Source organism: Blennius ocellaris (genome assembly GCF_963422515.1).
Source record: "Blennius ocellaris genome assembly, chromosome: 12".
In the NCBI taxonomy this organism is placed as follows: Eukaryota; Metazoa; Chordata; class Actinopteri; order Blenniiformes; family Blenniidae; genus Blennius; species Blennius ocellaris.
The window spans coordinates 4,998,602-5,018,487 of NC_137661.1; the positions used below are offsets into that span (position 1 = coordinate 4,998,602).

General features: G+C 45.3%; 1 protein-coding gene across 1 annotated transcript in view; it reads left to right on the forward strand.

Annotated features, from left to right (window-relative positions):
• btbd8 (BTB domain containing 8) overlaps positions 1 to 19,316 on the forward strand; it is a gene marked incomplete at its 3' end in the record, with an annotated part of 38,549 nt that extends 19,233 nt beyond the window's left edge. Inside the window, exons 13-21 of the mRNA XM_080505678.1 lie at positions 869 to 1,051; positions 1,832 to 2,002; positions 8,007 to 8,136; positions 9,039 to 9,100; positions 11,483 to 12,002; positions 13,092 to 13,176; positions 14,754 to 14,860; positions 14,949 to 16,832; positions 18,823 to 19,316. Coding sequence (XP_080361804.1) covers positions 869 to 1,051; positions 1,832 to 2,002; positions 8,007 to 8,136; positions 9,039 to 9,100; positions 11,483 to 12,002; positions 13,092 to 13,176; positions 14,754 to 14,860; positions 14,949 to 16,832; positions 18,823 to 19,316 — 3,636 coding nt within the window. The remainder of the gene's footprint in view (positions 1 to 868; positions 1,052 to 1,831; positions 2,003 to 8,006; positions 8,137 to 9,038; positions 9,101 to 11,482; positions 12,003 to 13,091; positions 13,177 to 14,753; positions 14,861 to 14,948; positions 16,833 to 18,822) is intronic.
• Between the last annotated feature and the right edge of the window lie 570 nt (positions 19,317 to 19,886).

Sequence of the window (19,886 nt, forward strand, 5' to 3'; positions counted from 1 at the left end):
TTGTTTACTTCATGCAGACAAATTTGAGGTCACAATGATGTAATTTAACACAACACTGTAACTCAGCTGACTTGAGTGTCAATTTGTTGATCAATTTGAGCATCAGTGTTGTGATTCTGAGTTTCATCCACTCGTTTTCTTCAGTTTGACTTAATCCCTTAATATTTTCCATTATCATTGAGTTCATAAATTATTATAACCCCTGTCTGTTTTTGTTATTCCTGCAAATGGTACTAATAAACAATCAAGTTATCTGTAGTCAAATCAAATGATCATTAATGAGTAGTTTGAGTGAATAAACATAATCAACTTAATGCCTTCGGTGTTCCCAAATGGTTCCAGTTGTACTAATTCATCAGGGTGTGCGGTGAAGTTAAGCCGGTTAATTGTCTAGTCATGCGGCAAAAACAGCTCCGTGACGCTCTCTGCAGATTGTTTGTCTGCTCTTCGTCTCCAAATGGATCTCCGTCATTGCCTCCTGCTGTGCGAGTGATTCGTCATCAACTGTGTTGCTCTGTCCGGTCAGTCCGTCTCAGACCACTGCAGACTCCATCCCTGCCTGTTGTACATTAGACAACTGGTTGATATCCTACACAGCTATGCCCACAATAGAAAATGTAATCTCAGTTGGTCATTCTTGAAGAATTCCTTCTTGAAAGCCAAATCATTTTTCACAATCAAAATTATTTAATTAATTGAGATTATTTATTAATTGTGGCCTTCTAGAAGGGTAATGTGGTTCTGTGAATAAACCAACGCGCTCTCGTGGCACCGAGTGTTTGGTTTGAATATAAGCGATGTGCTCTTCAGCTCTTACCTTGTTCTCCAGTAGAGCGAGTTCCTCAAGCTGACAGATGTTTTCCCTCAGACTGTGCAGAACGTAGTGACCGTACTGTGCCACACCGAGCACTTGATTTGCAGCCTCCCCGAGGTCAAGTGGGCCCAGAAGGTGAAGGAGCTGGCCGAAGAGCTGCAGGAGGAGAGTCTGCGGGTCATCGTCCGGGACTTCTCCACAGTCATCCACACACAACCCTTCCGAGACCTTCGCATCGTAAGTGCAGCTCACGAGGACCTTCAAGCCAGTGAACGCTGGTTCTGTTTTAAGAAATGCTAAACTCTGAGGGAGCAGACACTGAGGTGGATTAAAACGACTCGGATTAGCTGAGAAAACCAGTGAAAATGTAAAACTATTATTGCATTTTGGGTGTCCGTTTACATGAAAAGGGTTTTCACTTAAAACGTCGTGTAAACAAGGCCTGAGTTCAGCAAACATTGCAAATATGAAAGGAACCATCGTTAATGGAGCTATACGCTACCCCCCCTTCAGAAAAGAAAAGCATGGTCTTCTTAACGTTATTTACAGTGAGCACATTTTCTGAAGGAAAAAGACATTTCTGCCTGAGTGACATGAACATTTATGACATGACAAATGTTCTCAGAATCAATGTGTCTTCCATCCAACTGTCTAATGTCCATCTATCCATCCAGCCAATCACTGGGCAAACGGAGAGGAATAGAATCGCATACAGGTACCTGTGGTTGCTTTCTAACCAGCAGTCAACCCATCAAACATGTTTCTGGATTGTAGAGGGAAGCCATAGCACCTGAAGATAAGAACACGTAAACACACAGAGGTACATCCTGTGCCAGGTGAAGAGCTGGCTCGCCTTGGTGCCGAGTGTCATCCTCAAGCTTCTTTTATTTCATAGTTCCTTTATCTTTTGTCGCACAACCTGCTTGTTGAAGCATACCACTTGTTTACTGTGAATATCTGCAGACACACTTAGTGCTTGTCTTGATTTAGTTTTCTCTCTCTCGGTGTGCTTCACAGAGAGAAGAGTTCACCAGAGAGCCGATGTTGCTGAGAAAGCTGTGTTCAGCCATTGCCGATGGAGTGACTGTCGATAACTGCTGTGAGCTCTTCGCTGCTGTCGACTGTCTGTGTGGAGACGAGTCTGAGGACGTGATCGTCTCCGAGCAGCAGGAGCAGAACAAAGTGGAAGTAAGATGAGGGATTTTAAATTCACCTTTCATCTGCGGTGCACCGGTTGACCAACAACTTGGGTTGGAATCTGGGCAGAGAGGGATGCTCCGGCTTCCTCGTCTGGCCCAAAACATCGTGTGTGTGACTGTGAGTGTGTGTGACTGTGAAGTGAAATCGCAAAACTTTTGTTGCAGCTTCGAAGGTGGAACTATTTTAAAAAGCGTCAACTCTCTCTACGTGGAAATTGCAGAAAATTCTACTTTGTCAATCCCATTGAAGCGTTTGCTAATTTTGCGATCAATTCCTGTTTTGATTCCAGTGGGCATCTGTGACGTCAACACATATGCCGTTCAACTTGTGCTAGCTAGGAAGCATGTGGAGATTATCAATATGAATCGGCATCTAGATACAAACGTGCGCGATATGCGTGTATCGATCCCTTCACTGTGCATCGGTGCAATCTACAGGTGAAATCCAGACACATCGGTCCCTGCCTGCCTGCAGCGGTAAAATCCACAGTTGCATCAATTTTTTTCACATTGTACTTTTTCAAAAAATACATTGTGAAAAATGTGTTTTGCACGTTTAATTATATCGCATTGAATCCACCATCAGCCAGAACGCACATTTCTCCTGCAAGTTAGTCCCACAACATGGAGGTTCGCCAGAGCAGCATAAAGCAGGTTGATGAGATCTTTGACGGACCGAAACACTTACACCTCACAGTGAGTGGCATTTACAGACAGGTCTGTTTTCAGTGTATTTTATATATATATATATATTTTTTTTTTTTTTTTTGTTATTTACATTGAATAGGACTCAGTGACACTCAGTCTCTCACTGAGTGACCGTTTACAGCAGCTGCTTCTGCCAAATAATAGTTTGCTTTTGGTTTTTGCAGAAACAGTTGTGAAAGACCTACCATAGTTGTGAAAGGTTATTATTATTTGTATTATCTAGCTTTGCAATCTGAGTTTAGTTACATTATTGAAAGTGTCACTTTAAGTTACTCATTGATAGTGATTGTTGTTGTTGTCTTACTGTTAAAGTTGTGACATTGTGATAAAACTAGTTCCAAATTTGAGGAACCGATTCCTTATAGCTGCTGTTCCACCACACAGTACAGGGCAGAGCCGGAGGTTATGGTGGGGCAAAGCACACCCAGGACCACCCGTGGCCCTAATATTGGGCCTGGGTGGTCCCGGGCCCACCTGTTTTGACCATGCTTTGACCAGGGCCTATAGTGAGTAGTGAGTGGTTTTCATTCTAGCAGTTCATCCAATAAGTAACCTGAGGAAAGCTTTGAGTGAAAGCTTCTCGGCCAATCAGCAGCTTCTACCCCACATGTGGATCCCCACGCGCAGTGACGTCAACATCGTCATCCGCCCCTTTACACAGGGTCGGCTCTGCGGCGTTCCAGCGCTCCAGATCCTCCGCCTCCCGTCTGAACAACCACAAATTAGAAGCAAATAAAGATGGACGTACAACTCAGAACTTCTGAAATAAAACCTAGAATATTTTAGGAAAGGTGGAGAACGCCAGGCAGCAGGAATTGAGATATTTTCGGGATCATTACATTACATTACAGAGCGCCCACGGAAGTGAGTCCAGAGTGGAGCATGAATGTGCCACCGCGATGAGGCGAGCCTTGAGGAGAGCATGTGAAGCCACTCAGGTACGCTGTAGTGACAACTCCACTGAGTCGCTGTCCTCAGTGCTGCAGAAAAGCGCTGAAACGGAGATGAAAGGGAACCCGTAGTTTATTTTAGGGTCTTATTTTAACTGGACCATCCAGTTTTCTTGGGGTTCACCCACAATCAAAATCCTGGTGCCGCTACTGCTCTGTCTCTGGTCCCACAACAGAAAGTACAGTAAAAATGTAGGTGGTGTTGTGAACGACTAGGAGATGCTCCAGTGAAGAACACGGATGTGTTCCTGAGAGGAGTGACACAACGCCGCGGTCTTTTAACGACCTTGTTAAAAGACCACGGTGTTATGTCACACGCCGACGTTTCAGTAAACCAGTTAAGAAATCAATCAGTGAGCACAAAGTGGCGCATGTAAACAATAACAGAGTCACAGATCCGTTCCTGGATGCTAGGTACCTCAGCGGAGGGGTCGTGGAAAATTGTACCCGGTGGTCGCGGGTTCTTTCCGTACCATCTCCAACAACAATCCAGAAAACCCGTCCCGCCCCGTGACAGAAAATGCTGTGGAGCCACACCTTTTGTTGAATCTGGTTCCAAATCCCAACGCTGTGAAAAGGCCTGTTTGTTTGTGTTGTGCTTTTTATGAGGACAACAAGAAGATTCATAAAGTGATGCAGAGTTCTCGTAGATTATAAGCAAAATGTGCACTTTTTGTTAAGTGTGCTGCTTATCAGGATTGGAATAAAGAATAAATCATCTGCCTCTAGTACCATATAGAATTGCAGGTTCTTATTTTCTATTTCCATTTTTGGTATAATTGCTTTACATCATGTTGAATCGTATCATGTTGCACTAAATTGCATTGTGTAGAATTGTGTGGAATTGAATCGTATCACCGGGGGATTCAATGAATCGCTCATGTATCGTATCACTGGTAGTGTATCGAGATCTCTATTGAATCGTTGTCAGAGATGGAGATTCACATGCCTACGACCTACGCAACGTCAACAAGGCGTCATTGACCAGTGCAGCCAGCAGGAAACATGGTGGTCAAGTAGCACACACACTCACACACTTTGTTACATTTCATGAGAAAGGATGACAACAGAGCAACTTGCAAAGCGCCCATTTCATCAAAGGGAGGAGGAAATGGATCCGGGTGTACAGAAACCTGCCCTCCAACCCTTGAAGAGAATAACGCCACCACGCGGTGGCAGAGCAAGAGAGACTATGCTCTGCTATCACTGCAGGCATCCTCCACGCTGTCTCAGGCCATGTTTTTTCATACCCGGGTATTTGGAAAAACGGTCATATTCCTGTGCGTTTGGGCTGCTCATTTACACAAGCACAGCTACGACTCACCACAAACGATGATTCTTGAAAACTCAGGCCAAAGTGGAGATCTGGGTAAACTTTTACATCAGATTTACGCCACAGTTCGTGACATTGTGGTTTTTTCCTGGACTCTGATTGGCTATCATGGCTTAATGCTTATCGTCATACTGCCCCCTACAGGTTTGGCTGCTCATAGGAGCTCTGAACCAGGTATTCAGTCTCTCAGAGCTCCTAACTGAGCCTACAAATTCCAAGGACTCTTTCAAAGTGATTCAGGAAGTTTCCAAGAGCAACTCTGAGCAAGGAGTCAACAGAAACCTTTATTGTAGGAGGAGGTGTGGTCGACCCCGTTGCTATGTATGATGCAGTCTGCTGAACACTGTGATTGGTTGTTAGAGAAGGGAAGAATGAAAAAAGCCTCTGTGTGTAATGAATGGAGAGTCAAATTAACCATCAAATATCTTGGGCTGTATTAAAAATGTGTAATCATGAAATTAATTTTCTATCATGATGATGAAACTCAGAAAAATTTTATTAGTTTGTACGCACCTTAAAAATGATTGAACTTGCTTCGTTCACACGCCGATTATTATATTGATTTGATTATTGTCTTTTCTGTCCATGCTGGTTATTTTTGCCACTTAATGTGTTTGATATATAATGGTGGACGCAGACACAGCTGTCACTAAGTCCTGTGATTGATAGAGCTTTTATAAAAAGAGATTTGATTTGGCAGAATGATGAAAACAACAAATGGAATGGATATCAAAAAAGAAATAGAAAGCTCAACTGGACCGCAGAACGGTGTTTGCACAAGAAAAATAGTAAATAAATGATATACATAAATAATAAACCATTCTTATAGCAGTGTCAACAATAGTACCTCCCTGTACTATTGTTTTGGGCTTTGAACTGGGTTGTGCTGAATACAGACTGTGAAACCAGGCCTCACGATCCTTCTGACTTTTTGGGTTTTAAGCAGGAGGCGTCAGAAAAGTTACCACAGAGAACTGGCTTGTGGCGGCAGAGCGTTCATAACAATGTTGCTTTTTGATCCCTCAATGTCGACTCTTCCTATTATAGTGAAGCTGATTCCACCAAGCGTTGGATTGTTCACCCACAAATGGGGAATGTGAGCTGGGATTAGACCGGAGTGAGGTTAGGTTTCCCCTACTGATGATCTGACGCTTTCTGAGCTTCGCCTCCAATCTGTTCCACACTGTCACTCCACATACTGACAAACAAAATTACTTTAAAGTTGTGTGTTTTAGCTTTTAACTCTAGATGTAACATCCATGTCTGTTAAAAGGTTTGGAATATTTGTAGGGAGTTGGTTGTTTTATTGCTTTATACATCATTTGTGTCATTTGAAAATATTCCAGGTCAGTGAATTTGAATAATTTTGATTTCAAGAAGAGTGAATTTGTATGATGTCTATACGCAGTTTTCTGAATTGTCCTTATTGCGCTCTTTTGTAGAATTGATGGTGGCTCTATTGAACATTTATATGTTTTTCCCTAAACCGCTGCACTGTAATGGAGATATGGTAATACCAGTGAACACTATAAAATGTAGAGTGATTTGTGGTCCAGAGTGTGTTTTACTTTATTGAGTACTGAATTGTTTCTTGATATTTTGTTTTGAATGTGTTTTATGTGCGATTCTCAGTTTGTATTATCAACAGCACCTACTATTGTCCCAACATGCTAACTACATTGTTTTCAGCATTTCTGCCATTGTAACTGGACACCATGTTCAAAATGTAGCCATGTAAACGTGAAACTATTCTGTGTATTTGGTATGTTGGCTCTAACCTGTAAGTCATGGTAAGGCAGCATATACAGCATGTACATCGCCTGCATGTGCACATTGAGCACGATAAGATGAGTCTAAGCCTCTGAATCCATGCAGCATACATGCGGATTAATTAACATTAAATGTTCATTAAGCTGGAGCTAAAAATAATGCAGCATTTTTCTGATCTCTTTCTGATGATGACATACATTACCTAAATCTAAGTAAACATATATGTATGTCCTGTTTGTGCTCCCTTGGACATGTTTGTGGAATGAGCAGAACTGAGGAGGTGACTTTAAATAATTCCAAAAGCTGCAGTATCATTTATAAGAAAGTTCAAAGAAATAAGAAGTATTTTCAGTTGTTGCAACAAAGAAGTTGTCTGCCAAACTTCCACTTCCTCACACACGATTACAATTCTTATTGTTACCTGTTACCTCCATCAACAAAGATTGACATGAAGTTGAGTTAGACTAATAACCTCTGTGAACCCGGATCACGATCAGGTCCAGTGGAAATCAATCTCAACTTATTTTGTGAAATGGTTGTTGTAAAAAAAAAACACAAATCAAATAAAGACTGGCCAGATGAGCTCGGGGGATGACTTCCAGGAGAAAGTGACCTCGCTGCACAAGTTAAAGCCCATAACCCTTGTAAATACTGTACAGTATGGCAGAATGGATTAGGAGCAGGGAGACTGTGACGTGTGCCAGCAGCCTTTGCTAATCTGGCGCGTGTGTGTGTGTGTGTGTGTGTGTGTGTGTGTGTGTGTGTGTGTGTGTGTGTGTGTGTGTGTGTGTGTGTGTGTGTGTGTGTGTGTGTGTGTGTGTGTGTGTGTGTGTGTGTGTGTGTGTGTGTGTGTGTGTGTGTGTGTGTGTGTGTGTGTGTGTGTGTGTGTGTGTGTGTGTGTGTGTGTGTGTGTGTGTGTAAGGGGGAAGCGATGGCTCCTCCCTATCCTTCCAGCCCCCATTTTTATATCCAGCCATGTAAACCACAGTATGGGCATCAGCCAGTGACATCACAGACATACCCCCCCCCCCCTCCTCCTCCATGAAGGAGCCAGAGTGGATTCTGCAAAGAAGACAGAGTAAGGGAGGAGGAAGAGGAGGGGAGGGAGGGAGGGATATTTGTTGCCATGGTGAAACGGTTCTTCAAGCAGCTGCTGATTCGCCCGTGCTTTAGCGCACCCCTCATCCATTCTTCTCCTCCCCTCTCTGCCTCTCGCTCTCTGTTACCGCCAGCCATTCAGGCAGGAGCTTTGCACAGTGCGTGGGCGCCTCTGGACCTTCCTGGCTCAGTCCTTTTACGCCATTCGCCACACGACGGGATGGGAGGTTCTGTCGTCCAGACACCAGGAGAAAGTCTTGGCAGGTAATAATGCAAAAAACGAAAATCTGTGTGTGTGAGCTGAAAAAATAATAATACTGCAGTGTGAGTGCATGTTTTTTTTGTTGTTTTTTTTTTTTACTATTTGACCCAGCCTGGTCTTGAAAACAGTGGTCCTGCATAATTAGCAATGAACCAAGCCCTCGGTGACTACGCCGTTGGCTGATTTAACGCTTCCTGACTCCTTTTATGAGCAGCAGCCCGGTCAACACTTAACCCATTTATTGTCTCTTTCGGAGTGCTAAATCTTTACGTTTGACCCGTCCGTGGCAGCTGAGCGCACGCCAACATGGTCAAATGCACCAGATGCGCCGTGCTTGTTTTTAATAGGCGGTAGTGAAAGGCTGGCAGTCCTCTTTGGTCTTAAAGAGTATCTGCAAAGTACGATTCATGTGCTGCCTCCTGCCTCAGTAATGTGGTGAAATGCACCACATGAATAATTCATGCAGCTGGTACCGGTGCGTGCCTATTCCTGCTACATTTTTTTGCCAGTGTAACAAGACTCCAGCTCTTAGATGACAAATGATTTAGACATTTTTTATTAAAACATTTTTTTAGGGATGCTTTGGAAAAATAGGTGCAGCTTTTGACTTGTTTATTGAAGAAGTGAAGAAATGGCCACAGTTTTTTTTTTTTTTTTTCCAAGATTGTTCTCCGGACACGTCCGACTGGTCAATCCACTCATCTAATGCTTGTTTGCTCACAGGAAAGGGCAAGGAGTAAACAAAGGGTGTGGGAAACGTGGATTTATGAATGAAAACAATGGCTGCTCTGGCTCAGATAACAGAGAAACAGACGTAATGTTGTGGAGGAAATCAATGAAGCCAGATTTTGATTATTCATTTACATTCCCTGCCACCCTTTTTTTTTTTGTCTTCTTTCAACAGATGCTCTTGATGAAGGTGACAATCGAAGACTTCGCAAAAAACCTGTACTGACGAGCTCCAAGGTATTGTTCACCATTTTGGTGACGCTTTCAAGCGTTGCTCTATTTTAAACTGTTTGATCCCTCGAGCTGGACCCAAATCTTTCACTTGGCCTGATGATGTAAACATATACGCGAGGAGACGTCCACACAGCCATATGGTATAAATGCTCCACCCGCACAGCAAAGAGGGGCAGAAAGAATGAATGAGCAGAACTGATGCATTGCTGAGATGAGCTTTGCCGAGCTGATCCAGATCGGGGTTGTCGAAATATTAGGTGTTCGTGGTTTCGAGCAGTAGCGGCCACTCAGATCTCTCAGGATGTGACTCTTAACTGTCTTCAGCTGTTCTAGGTCAGTAGTTCCCACCTCGAGGTCGTGGACCCCCCCCACTGGGCTTGCACCCTTGTTTGAATGGAGGCCACAAGACTTGTCTGGTCTGAGGTTGTCAAAATTAGGATATTTTTTTCCGGATGTCAAATAAAATCAGATTAATGTTCCTTTGCTTATTGTTTCCACCAGTGTTTGGGAAAGTGTTTTGTTTGGCCAAATTACAGGTATGCAAGAGGTTGTCCACCTCTTCTCCTAGATCGATTCCACTAATATAGCTTTGTTTTTTAATTGTTTAGCTTATTTTAGCAGTCCAAAAGCTTTTGATGTTGGTAGATGCATTCACATGCCATTGGTGATGCTCAAATCTGAATTTAGACCGTTTCAAATGAAAACGCATAGTTTTTGTGTTTTCGTTTCAGAAAAGCTTTGTGTCTACAAGGCAACATTTTCAAAATGATGTCAGTTTACACTGCATTGGCAGAATCTTAGCATGCCGTGGCACAAGTTGGCGCTGTGGGTTTAGTTTACATGTGAAAATATTTTGTTGAGGATCGTTGTTTTTCCGGAGATTTCTGTGGTCTTGACTGTATCGTACCGTTTCAGCAGGTTTAATAATGAAGACATACTGAAGCGCCTCGAACAAAGGCAATCTATTCTAGTATTTAGCCCAAGTGTTTTCAGAAAGATGCATTTTTCCTCGGTTTTTGAAAAGTTCCTCCTTGGAATCCCTTTTCAAAAAGTTGTGTTTTCAGTGCCTCCAACTGCCGTTGTTGTGTGAACAAATCCTCATACGCGACAAAAGTTTTCCGTTTTCCGAGCCTGAGAGATTGTCAGTCAGTCTGTCCGTCCATCGGTCTGTCCTCCATCCAGCTGGATCCTGACCTACACTACAGGCCAGGTCAGGATCCAGCTGGACACGTCACCAGCCTGTCACAGGACAAACACACACACTCACCTGGAGGCACTTTAGTGTCACCAGTTAGCCTCACATGTATGCTTTTGGGTTGGGTGGACGCCGCAGTGCCTGGAGGAAACCTGAGCTCACGTGAGGGGAACATGCAAACTCCAGACAAGCTCCCCGGCTGTGAGGCGAGAGCGCGAAGCACTGCACCGCCATGCGGCTCCCTGGCACTACGTCATCAAACAAAAACATATTTTTAGGCTCATCGACCCGCTGCTCCTGAGAGGCGACAGTCTTGTCGGGACTCGGCTAGTTGTGGTTTGGGGACAAATGAAATGCAAAACTACAACTGAAAAGATACATTTTTCCATTTCAAAGCAAAACCACTTACTGTAAATAAATGTTGGCTACAGTCCATCCAAGATGGATGACGTTTATTTTCCCCCCCTTCAAAGATGTGTCAATTTTCAATGAATAATTTGATAAATGAAGTGTGACTAATATCAGTTTTTAAGTCTTCACTCAACATTATTGTGAATCACATGTTTAATATTGTGCAGTCCCAATATCTGACGATCACAATATGACTTGCGTTATGTCTCACTGGGTTGAATTTGAACCAGATATGACTACGTCGTATTTGGTTTTAGTTTTTCTTGCTTTTTTCCGTATTGTTTATTAATCACATGCTTCAGAATTTCTTGCTAACAGCTTCATTTCAGAAGCCGACCAGTTTGTTGACTTAGTTTTTATTTTTCCTCATTTTTGTGCTTCTTTTTCCACCAGGGTTTATGTAATGTTAAAGAAGTGACATGCGATCTATTTTTCAAAAAATGTAGTGCAGTGGGGCTCCAGTTGATTGGCCAAATGTGTTAAAATACTGAGCTTGACTTCACCGTGCCTGGAGGCTTCATTTATTGGACTAAAGTCTTCTGTAGTATGTATGTTTAATTGTAATGATGTGATCATGATTGCAAAATGTGATCATTTTCAAATATAATTTGTATTAAAGATAGTTCGCACACGAAAAGTTAGAGGGGACAGGCGGCATGAGTTTGGTTATCTGCAGCTGCGACTTGTCTTAATCTTGTACTTTCTTACCGCTATGCGTAGAGTTTTCTCGACAATTCACTTCATTTCTGACGATTCCATTTGCATTTTCTTCCCCACAGCCGAGGCCTGCAACATGCCCATTACCTGCGCCTGAGAGTCTTCCTCTGCACAGGAGTCTGGGCCTGGCTGAAAGGAGCACCTCTTCCCCCAGTGGTGCAGCGTCAGCCATGAAGTCTGATGGACTGGGGATGGCGAGCAAAGCGGGTGATAGTCCCGCCTCAAAGGCCAAAGCCACTAAGAAACCAGGAGAAAAGGCGGCGGCGGCAAAAACGGCCTCGGCGAACGTGCCATTTGTGAACGGCACTGGAGCCGCCAGGGCCAGACGCGACGTAGCGAGCACCAACGGCCCCAGAAGCTCTCATGGGGCAAAAGAGCAAGACAAGAAGCCCAACCCGGGTGCGAGGCCCAAGGCGTGTCCCCCCAGCGGTACGTCCTCAAGCCAGACGGCGGGAGCAAAGGCTCCGAGGAGTTCCGTCAAAAAGGCTCAGAACGGCGCTGGCACCACCCAGCCCAGCGCTTCGTCCAAGTCAGGCAGCCCCTCGCCAGAGAACGGTGCCAGCGACGCCCACTCCATTTCAGGTTCGGTCTTTTATCAATGAATTTACTGTTCATCACCGTGACTGACACCAATTAACGTGTTGTACATCACTGCAGCCGGGTTGTAGTGTCAGCAAGTCCACTCCGGCAGTGACACTGGAGCTGGAATATGAAAAGATCCTCCAGTCTAATTAGTGTGATGAATGCTGTGCTAGAGCCAGGAGGGACACACACACACACACACACACACAGAGGCAGCTTCTTGTGTGAATCTTATCAAGGAAAGCATGCACACATGGGCCGTGGCCATGACAGCCTGTTGGTGTCCAACTTAGCAGCAGTGTAGCAGAGGTTGGAGCCGTGCAGCTGTCACACAGGGTGGCGCTGGCCGATCACTTGAAGCCTTTGTGGTGACTTCAGCTTCAGGGAGGTGCGGTAATCCCAGCCAGGGTTGGCTCACACTCATGTGGGCCTCAGCTGTCTGTCCTGCTGTTCGGAGCAGCACGAGTCCCTGTACTCCACCCTGAAAGTGACTTCATGTCTGTAATGTGAGCTCACACACGTATGAGAGCACACTGCTCCTCGCCCCTCTCCTGCTGGCCATCCCCACAGCCCCGAACATTATTTGATTCAGACAGATCAGACCCATTTATTTAATGGGTGTGGTATAACAGATGCCATTCCCCTTGATTGGCTCACATCACCTGTGAGGTGCACATTTGTCATTGTCACCACAGTAGTGTTACATAGGAAATCTTACAAATCGACATGTAGATGCAAACTGTGAATGAAAAAAGTTCAAAGGTTGCAACAGGGACAGCTGTGGCTTCTGGCGATTGAAGTCTGACTCAGGCTTCGTTTACACCACATCTTTTCAAGTTTTCCTTTCAGAAAAGTTTTGCATTTGCACAGAAAACAGTATAGTTTTCATGTCGGGCCACTAGTTGGTTGGCAGCTTTGGTTGTTTCTATATCAAACCACACACACGTGCACAGGTACACACGTGACTCCCAAGTTGAAAAGCTACTGGGACTGGACGCTTTCCATCCACCTCCAGTGCAAATCCACGTCCATCTGCAGTCACAAGCTTTTCATTCCTGGAGTTAGACATGTGGATATTTGCTTTTTCAGGTGCAAAGCCCAAACAAACGAAGGCCATGAATAAATCACCGACGACTAAACCTCCCCCGAGGTCAGACGGTAGAACCAGCAGAAGGTACGTTTACTCCACACAGGACTATATTACACTGAAGCGACTCATCATGAAAGAACGACTGTGGAGGATATGGTGGGAGTAAAGACCACTGGAGAAAGAAATAATAAATTAAAATATAAATTAATAATCTCCTTGGGGAAATTCCTTCTTTTTTTTTTTTTTACAAGATTCAGTGGGCAGCCACATTACAGTGCACCGGGGGGCTGACGGGGGTCAAGGGTCATGCGCAGGGACCCACGGTGGTGACCTGTTGTGTGTGAATCAAACCTGAGATCCCAGGTCTACTTGTTTAACCTCAAAGCTGCCACTGCCTCTAATTATGGCTCGGTTCCTACTTTACCTTTGCTAATGTTTCAATATGTGAAACTGTTTAAAATGCCTATGTCGCCTGTCTTTCACAAACAAACTATTGGTAAAGCCGCATATTAATTGACAGTGGAAGAGGTTGTAATGGATTACTGTAACGTACCAAGTACAGGGCAGATAAATTGAGTGTTGTAGCAACAGTGTCGCTTTATTGTTTCAGGTTATGTTGGGTTGTCGGAGCGATAAAGCAGCGGCGTAGGACACGATGACAAGCTTCTCTGTCCTTCCAAAGTGTTAAAAATACCTGTTTTGCAGTCGGCATCATCCAAACTCTGCCCGTCTTGGGATTGCATGAATATTTAATTGCCTCTTCAGAAAGCAAGCATTGTACGTTATCCAATAAATAGCTGGGAGCCTAAATAAACATGTCTTCTTTGCATTGCTAGATTGGCCTCCCTTGTGAAAACAGAGATTCTACCACATAGCTTACAAATTTTATATGTCTTCAGGCTGGTAGTTTGGAAGAAAAAAGAAGAAAAAAACCAAACGCGACTGCCTGCAAGAATACACTGCATTGCCAAAAGTATCCGCTCGCTTGCATTCACACAAATATACATACTTGGCTGACATCCCATTCTTAAACTGTAGGATTTGATATGACGTTGGTTCACCCTTTGCAGTATAACAGCAAGGTTTTTGGACTATGTTAATATGAATTCTCTCCTGGCTCCTTTTCACGTTGTTTCTGTCTCGTGTCACTTCTACAACACAAACTCCTGAAATCAAACCGACTGCAGATCCAAATTTAGACGACTGCTCCTTGGAAATCTTCTCTGCCATGTCAAAGTCTTCCTTCAGTCGTACCTAATGTGACTTTGAACAGCCGTGAATATCTATGGTTGATTTCCTCAAGCTCCTTTCTATAAACTCACTCAACATACCAGATAATGAAAAGATGTACCAGTTCCACTGACTTTGAGACGCAAGCTGCAGAGATGTGTTCCTGACATCAGACTTTGTCTGAGAATATTTCCCCCCCCAAGGACACCAGTTACAATTTGAAATTCTTTGCATTGTTAATCAGCTCATTTCAGAAGTTTGCCCTTGACAAACTGCAACACCCCACTTGTGATGAATATTAATTCACGATTCTCCTTCTCTGCAGCCGCTTTTTACAAAAGCATTTTGTGATGACGTGAGCTGGAGCACCTCGATTTTGTGCCCAAAGCTTTTTGTGCTTCTACAGTTTATGTCTGTTTTACAACTTACAGTGTGACCAGTAACGAAAGTGTGAAAGAAGGTGGCAAGTCCACATCAGCCACTGCTGGAGCGGCGGCGAGGGCCGACACCAAGGGAAGAAACACCCCGGAAAGTAATGGTGAGCTGATTAATGTCTGCTCAATCATCTGCGTGTAACTTTCTGCTCGGTATTTATGCACTGCTCTATTTCTATTTTGGTTTATTAGTCTCCAAACAGGGGTCTTCTATAAAAAAGCCAGCTTTCCCCAGGAAAGATGACAACAAAGATGCAGCAGATAAAACAGTCGGGGAAGCACCTAAAAAGAAGATCACCAAATCAGTGCCCGGGGCCCCCGCCAAGTCAACCCTCAAACCAGCGAAAGCCTCAGCAGCAGCCGGCAAGTCTGGACCAAAGCTGAAAAATAACACGGAACTATCGACAGAGAAAGCCTCGTCAAAAACTAAAACCCCCACTGCCAACAAGAACACTGAGGGCAGCAAAGGTTCGGAGAATGATTCTGATTGTAAGTCCGGTGACAAATGTATTCCCGAGCACGATCCCGGTGAACTCTCTGCAGTGGACGTTAAACAGCCGAGGAGCCAAACTACAACGGACCCGATCAACCTGGAGTCCAACCCCGAGGTTGCTGCTACTGCTACTAGTACTACTAGTACTACTAGTAGTACTGCTGCTGCTGCTGCTGCTGCTACAGCACAGGAGGGACGTAGCGGCGATGCTGCACACGAGACGACTCGTCACCCAGCAGCCAACAACGACCCCAAAGCTGCACCTGCTCAGGTCAGTGACACGGAAGGAAGCAAAGCAAAGCCGTCTCAAAGTGCCGCCGTTCATTCTCATGTGGGCACCGGACACGCCCACAAAATCGCCTCGCCAAATTCGCCAAGAGATGCCGAGCGCCCCGTCGACACCCCGTGCAGCGTGGGCAGCACCGACACCCCTCTGGAGGACTCGTGGAGCAGCGTGCACCAGCAGGTCAGCCCGGAGTCGGAGACCGGCAGCACGCACACCACCTCCTCCGACGACATCAAGCCCCGCTCGGAGGACTACGACGCCGGAGGCTCACAAGACGACGACTGCTCCAACGACCGGGGCGTCTCCAAGTGCAGCACCATGCGCTGCCCCGACTTCCTGGGCCGCAGCAGCAGCGACACCAGCACCCCGGAGGAGCTGAAGATGTACGAGGGCGGCGCCGGGTTGAGGGTGGAGGTGCGTCTCCGTGGGAAAGAGGCAGAAACCACCAGTGAGGAGGAGGCGGCGAGGCAGCGCCCCCGGTCCTGGCTGCGGAGAGACGAGGTTCACCTAGAGGAGGTGCACTCGGAGGTTGAGGCGACTGGAAAAAATGTTCCCAACCCGCAGCTCTTCTCCTCGCAGGAGGAGGAGGACGAGGACGAGGATGAAGAAGAGACGGAAGACGAGAGGTCTGAAGTGGAGGTGATTCCAGGGCAAGCGCCACCGCCGCCGACTGACCCCTCGCCGCATTTCCAGGGGATCGTGAACCTGGCGTTCGACGACGACGGCGCGGACCAGGACAACGACCAGCCCGACTACCAGTCCACCTCCAACTTCCGGCGGTCCGTCTTGCTCTCTGTGGACGAGTGCGAGGAGCTGGGCTCGGAAGAGGGCGGCGCACAGACTCCTCCCCAACATCCGGACGATGCTTCAACGCCCTGTGACGTTTTTGAGTCCGACTCTACGGCTCCTTCCTGTGACCAACCGAACCACGTCCCGCACCGTCACGAGGACGCTTCCCAGAATCACAAGGCCGAGGAGGAGGAGGAGGGGGAGGAGGACGAGGAGCAGGAATCGGTCTTCCTCACGGAGGTCCAGCAGGGTGTGGGTGAGGAAAGCACCCGGGTCCAGGTGGAGGAGGAGAAGTGGGACTGCACTCTGCCGGACCCCGACCCCAGAGACCCGCCTCCACACGAGCGTCCGTGTCACCTGGACCTGCGGCACATTGAGCAGTACAGTGGACGGATGAACAAAAATCCCGCTAACCAACCAGAAGGCAAGAAGGCGGCTTTGCACCTAGACGTAAAGGAGCCTGAGCTCGCAGGGCTCTCTCCTGTACAGGACGCACAGCCTCCTGCAGGTAACGTATAATCTACGGAGTCGTCCTAGATCCCCCAACCCATCTTACCTCCCCACAATCCATCAGTGAAGGTTAATTCCTGCAAGATCCATGTTCCTTTGCTCTTAATTCGCAATCTTACCTGTTTCCAACACATACCTGACTCCACTTTCAGTAAAAAAGAAAGAAAGAAAAAGGATATTACTAAACATACTGGTTTAGTTACGAGCAGCAGTTCAAATTCAAATTGGTCTTTGAATTCCAATCACCCTGTCACCACAACACAAATTTGAATTTGCAACGTCAATATCCTTTTGAACATGGAAGTTGGTCTCTTTTTAAAAAGAATCTTAAGTGTACATTTGAACTAACCAGACTACCTTCCAGCCAGAGGCGTTTCAGACAACACTGTCTGAGCCTGAGCTCGCAGGGAAAGCAGAGTTTACGTCACCAAGACTGACTTATAAAGTGGGATTTGTCCAAAAGAAGCTTCCTGGTCACAAGGCCTGTGGCTGAGCTACTCCAATGCACTTTTATGTACATACAGATTCAGGTTTTTTGATAATTTGTCATTTATTTTTATTTTTTTTCCTGCAGTGGAGGAGTCTGTGACTGTTGGAAGCGATAGATTTGAGAAAATCTGATTCGAACAAAAGATTATTCTTTTCCTCTGCATCTCCTTTGTTCTGTTTTTTTTTGTATTTAATTAAGAATGTACTTGACTTTTGTTTATTTTGTCTTTTTAATTTGCATTGCACGCATGCTGTTATCAAATACCTTGCCATTCCCTTATACCATCTTTTTTTTTTAAATGTTTGTGTTTGTTTGTTTTTATTATTTGTCCTCATTACCATCCTGTCATGCAGAATAGGCTCGTGTCTCGATACGTAGGTGTCCATCCAAGCAAAACGCAGTGTTTTTATGTGGACGAGCTTTCGTTGAGTAGCTTGTGTGTAGCGTCAGTAGCCTCCTCTGTGAAGTGTCATGTGTACAGAGCTGCTGTCATGGTTTTGCCATGTCTCTCTTTTTTCCACAACACTGTAAACCTGAACAAGATGCTATGAATAAAAAAAATATGGAATTTACAAAAAAAATATTGCCTCTTGATTGAAGTAAAATAAGTTCATTAACTCATCAACTCAAACATTTCAGTTATTGTGACTTAAAAGCTTTAAAAAAAAAAAAAAAAAGGAAGTTTATGAACATATTTAAGTCAACAATACTAAATAATTCCATCTGCATTCAGGGAGGGGATTATCAGGACTATGTAATTACACAGACAAGATGAAGATTTAAAAATATTGTCCTGTACGAATTTTGTTTTTTTAACTTGCTTTTGATGCCTGTTTTCGAGCCTTCATCCTGACCGTTGCATGTTCTCTACCATACCTCACCACACTTACCAACCTCAACCTTCACTAGTGTGGAAATCAGTTTTGAAAATGCAATCATTTCTTTCATGCGGTGCGTTTATGTAGCGTTGAAATATTTATCCCAATGCAACGTCTGTTGTTTGTTCAAAGTTTGCATTAGTTAATTCCTTGAATTACCTTGAATATTCAGATTTACAGTGTGCCGTATTCAGAAAAAGAAGTCTTGCTGCTCCATTACCGCAGGACTCCCCCGGTGTGAAGTTCACTGGTGCTGGCAACGCACGGCTGCTTTCTTTGAACGTGTGGATAAAGAGATGCATTCCTAAACTTGGTTCGTCTGTACGTTTCCTTCAAAGCAACTGCCTCCCCTTTTGACGCACACATTCGACGCGAACGGCTGCATTTTGGACAATTGATTGTAAAACTGAAAACGGACTAAAGTGTTGCTGTTGTCCTCTCCGGACGTCACGGCAAGATGTTCTTCATAGAGGGGACGGTTGCATTAAGGGTTAACTTTCAGGGATTTCTGATTTATTTTTGTAAGCAGCAATGGTTTTACCAAAAGAAAAGAGAAAAAAAAAAAAACCCTGGCGAAGTGATTGAGATTGTCATTTTGCAGTATTGTCAATTGTTTTTAGGGGACAATGGTTGTGACAGATTGGATCAAAGCTGCAAACATGAGCGTCGACCATCCAAAGCCCTTTCTCCCATTTACGAGCTGGAGGTGGGAGAAGCCTTTGAGCGCCGCCCAGACAAGGACGGGGACGTTCAGCGACCGGAGGGAGAGCAGAGAGACGACTTGGACACGGGCGGCGAGTTCGCCGAGCGGGACTGGAGCCTGCTCAGGCAGCTGCTCTCGGACCACGAGTCCAACCTGGGTGTGATCAACCCGGTGCCGGAGGAGCTCAACTTGGCCCAGTACCTCATCAAGCAGACGTTGTCCCTGTCGCGCGACTGCCTGGACTCGCAGGCCTTCCTGTCCCCGGAGAAGGAGACGTTCAAGCGCTGGGCGGAGCTCATCTCGCCAATGGACGACTCGTCCACCAGCATCACTGTGACCAGTTTCTCCCCGGAAGACGCTGCGTCTCCGCAGGGTGAGTGGACCATCGTGGAGCTGGAGACGCACCACTGAGCACTGGAACCAACGGCATCGCGTCCATTCCACCTTCATTTACTATTTAGAATCTCACCATGTCCCCCCCCCCCCCCCCCCCCCCACCTTCTTTCAGGACTTGACCAAACTCTGGACTTTGCAGCAGTTTGTTTGCGTTTCTCACCTCCTCACTTGTGAGTCGCTTGTCGACGCACATGAGCTGTTATGCATGATGATATTTTTGTATGTTTACCGGTTCAATTGGTGTTGCTAGAAAAGCTGTCGGTTAAAAAAAATTTCAGGGAGGAAACGATACCTCTTTCTCTGAATCTTTTTTTTTTTTTTGGGAGACAGTCCTCTGATAATACGATTGAAGTTTCTAAAAGAATGATAATATTGGCCTTCTGGCTTGAATTTTGTGTCCTACTGAAAATAAAGATTCTGTGTTTCTGGAAAAAGGAAACCAAACAAAGGAGCCTGTTCTTTCCGCTGCCTGAGGCACAACCGACAACCAAAGGACAGGCAAGACATGTCTTTTCAATATATAGAGGAACTCGGTTTATGACACCACAGGTTGGATTGTACAGGCAAGTTGCACTTATTGATTAT